The 3,168-nt window shown below is 35.0% G+C and overlaps 1 protein-coding gene across 1 annotated transcript in view; it reads right to left on the bottom strand.

The window, feature by feature from the left end:
- Positions 1 to 3,168, bottom strand: part of PCCA (propionyl-CoA carboxylase subunit alpha) — a 233,974-nt gene that overhangs the window by 146,687 nt on the left and 84,119 nt on the right. The window contains exon 12 of the mRNA XM_015827965.1: positions 762 to 912. Coding sequence (XP_015683451.1) covers positions 762 to 912 — 151 coding nt within the window. The remainder of the gene's footprint in view (positions 1 to 761; positions 913 to 3,168) is intronic.

Here is a 3,168-nt window from a genome sequence, read left to right as displayed (position 1 = left end):
GAATTCAGTTAACAATGGGAATTGGAACTGCAGGGATTGCCTTTACAACCTCATTGCATAACAGTCCCAATTGTTTCCATAAGTTGAGAACTACCTATGTTATTTCAATCAACCATAAACTTACACTTAATAGAAACAACTGTTAGAACAACCCCTTCGCTAGCAAAGCAAGAAAAGAAGGAAGTTAACAAATACAAGCATCATCACCACACATTCCTACAGCACACCATTCAGAACATTTAACTGAAGGGAGGGGGTTCCAAGTAAAAGCAAACTTAACAAAGATTTTTGATAATAAGAATTATTGTGAACAGAGGTCTATCAGCTTCACTGCACATCTGTATGTTTCAACTTAATGCAACATGTTTTAGGACATGTTTCCAAAGTTATGGTAACTTCCTTCCAAGTTTATTGGCAGAACAGAAACTATCTACTTTATAGAGTTTCAATAAATATGGGAGAGAGCACAAATTTGACATAAAAATCCATGTGGACTGAAACAGAACTACGTAGCCATTTCATTTTTCTAGTACAAAGAATTAAAAATTAACTAAAAAGTATTATTTTTGAACAGATTTCTATCATAAACATATATTTAGAACAGGAAATCTACCTCGGACAAAGTATTTTCTTAATGTTTTTTTACAATAGATTTGAAGGAACAAACTGAAATAATGCATATTTTTAGCATTACAAAATCATTTCTAACACCAGTGAATCAAACACTTTCCCTCGCCTCCCATCTTTTCTATTCCACATACCTGCAGTCTGGTATTCATTTCCAAGAAATAGAAATTTTTGTTTGAATCCACAAGGAATTCCACTGTTCCCGCCGATGAGTATTTTACAGCTCTGGCAAGAGCTACAGCCTGTTCTCCCATAGCTTTACGTGTTCCAGGATCCAAGAAGGTGCTATGTATACCAAAAAAAAGGGGGGGGGGGAGGGAGCTTTTAAAAGAAATTCTATAAAAGTAAATTTGACTATTTTATGCCTTTTAGAAATCGAAATATGAAAGAAAAAAGGTAAAATAATAATTATGCTTGGTTAACATACATTCACAGTTCTATAGACTGTTTGCTGATTGCACAGTATACATTTCCTCTAAGGAACAGGTGCTTTCGGTCACATACACAAAAGTAGATACCCCCACCACCACTTTTTTCTTTTTACAGAAAAAGAGGTTTGCTCATTTTAAAAACTACAGAAAATGAGGCCAGGAAAAGCATGTCATGGAATTGTTTCCAGCAGCCTCTGATTAAAGTTTGATATTTCCAAGATGGACTAGTCCAGGAAAATTGAAGCAAAGAAGCAAATGGTTGAAATAATGCTATTTCTGAAGAAATGAGCAAAATGTTCAGCCATTTTGGTTTCCTTTTTACAAACATACAATTGTTTATAGACCATGGTTTCCTTTTTATTTTATTGAGAGTTTTTACACAGATAAAAGACAAGTATAGAAATATATAAAGAAATAAGAAAAACAGAAAAAAACCCAGAAAACAATGCAATTAAAGAAAGAAGATAATGAAATAAGCTACTTCTGTTGTTCTTATAGCAGTTACAATCTCCTCAGCTGTACTTCTGCAGTGATCCCTCCTCCTGTTTAAACATTACAATAGTTCCTTCAGGCCCCTATTCAATCTTTTTTCAATCATCAAATCCAGAAATCACAATTTCATTTTTTTTCTATTTTTAGCAAAAAAGGTTTTCAGTCATTTATAAAAAAATACTTGTTGTTTTGTCCCTGACCAAACAGGTCAGGTTTGCCACTTTGCTAATTCTGCCATCTTCACAATTCATTCCTCAATTGTGGGTATTTCAACATTATGCATATAATAACAATGCTGCAGTTACCAAATATAAAATCAGTCTTCCATAAATCTTTTCTAAGCTTCCATAAGCTCCACTAAAAAAAAGTTTGGGTTTCACCTAATATTAATCTTCAAAATTCTTTGTATCACTTTTTTTTTTTGCTTTTTCACAAGTCCACCATGCATTTCCATCATGGACCAGACATAACTTTATACATCTCACATATTTTTGGTGTCATATAACAATGGTACATCATTTTATAAAAAGTATCTCTTAAATTATAATAATATGTGAATTTTAGTCCTTTGGTCCATTTGTCTCCCACTGAACCATCTGTATATTGTAACCAAAATTCTTATTTTATCATGCAGTTTTTAACTTGTTTATCTTCTGTTTCAAATTTAACACAAGTTTATAATTTTTCCAATCACATTTTCTTCATTCGTACACAATTCATTTTCAAACTCCATCTTGCTATTCAATTCCCCTTTACTTTTTATTTATATTAAATCTTTCTCTTAAGCACTAAAAAACTAAAACCCTCTGCAGTTGTTGACTTCATCTTAAGTTGTCTACCTTCCTGTATAATTAACCCTTGATATGGTGACCATTTTTCTTTGCCTGCTGTTTCTTTTCTATAAAATACTTCCTGTGCTGAGATCATAGTATTGGCACTTTAGTTTCTATACTATTACATCCTATTGTCTGTATTCCTATGTACAATTTTGTATAATTTCAACCTTTAGCCATACTCAGTTTGTTCTACTTGCCGTCTGTGAGCCACACAGAATTTTAAGAAATTAAGCACCACATGTTTAATAAATTACAGTTGTTGTTGTTCCCATTTAATACAACTCATATCTTTACAGTCTGAGTTTGAAAAAAAATATATTTAAACTATAAACCTCTGGCGATCTGGGACAATTTGAATCTTGCTCCAATCTCTTTATAGACACCATTTTTTCAATTTGTAGAAAAGCAACAGTGGCCTATTCAGAGCATTACAAGTTCTTTAGCAGTTTTTTTCAGCTGTTTTTTTCATGAAACTGCTTTTGTACCACTGAATTTTTTTGTACCACCAGTTGCGGCCTTTTCTGGACCGGGATGCCTTGCGCACAGTCACCCACGCTCCGGGATGCCTTGCGCACAGTCACCACGTCGCTCCCATGTGACACCGCTGCTGCGCGAGCTGCACTGGTTACCAGTGGTCTTCCGGGTGCGCTTTAAGGTGTTAGTTACCACCTTTAAAGCGATCCATGGCATCGGACCTGGCTACCTCCGAGACCGCCTTCTGCCACAGATTCCCTCCCATAGACCGGTACGCTCCCACAGAGCGGGCCTCCTCAGGGTGCCGT

Source organism: Protobothrops mucrosquamatus, unplaced genomic scaffold, assembly GCF_001527695.2.
Source record: "Protobothrops mucrosquamatus isolate PMUCROS unplaced genomic scaffold, P.Mucros_1.0 scaffold_218, whole genome shotgun sequence".
In the NCBI taxonomy this organism is placed as follows: Eukaryota; Metazoa; Chordata; class Lepidosauria; order Squamata; family Viperidae; genus Protobothrops; species Protobothrops mucrosquamatus.
The sequence above is the reverse complement of the archived record's forward strand: the minus strand, read 5'-3'. Positions and strand labels throughout refer to the sequence as shown.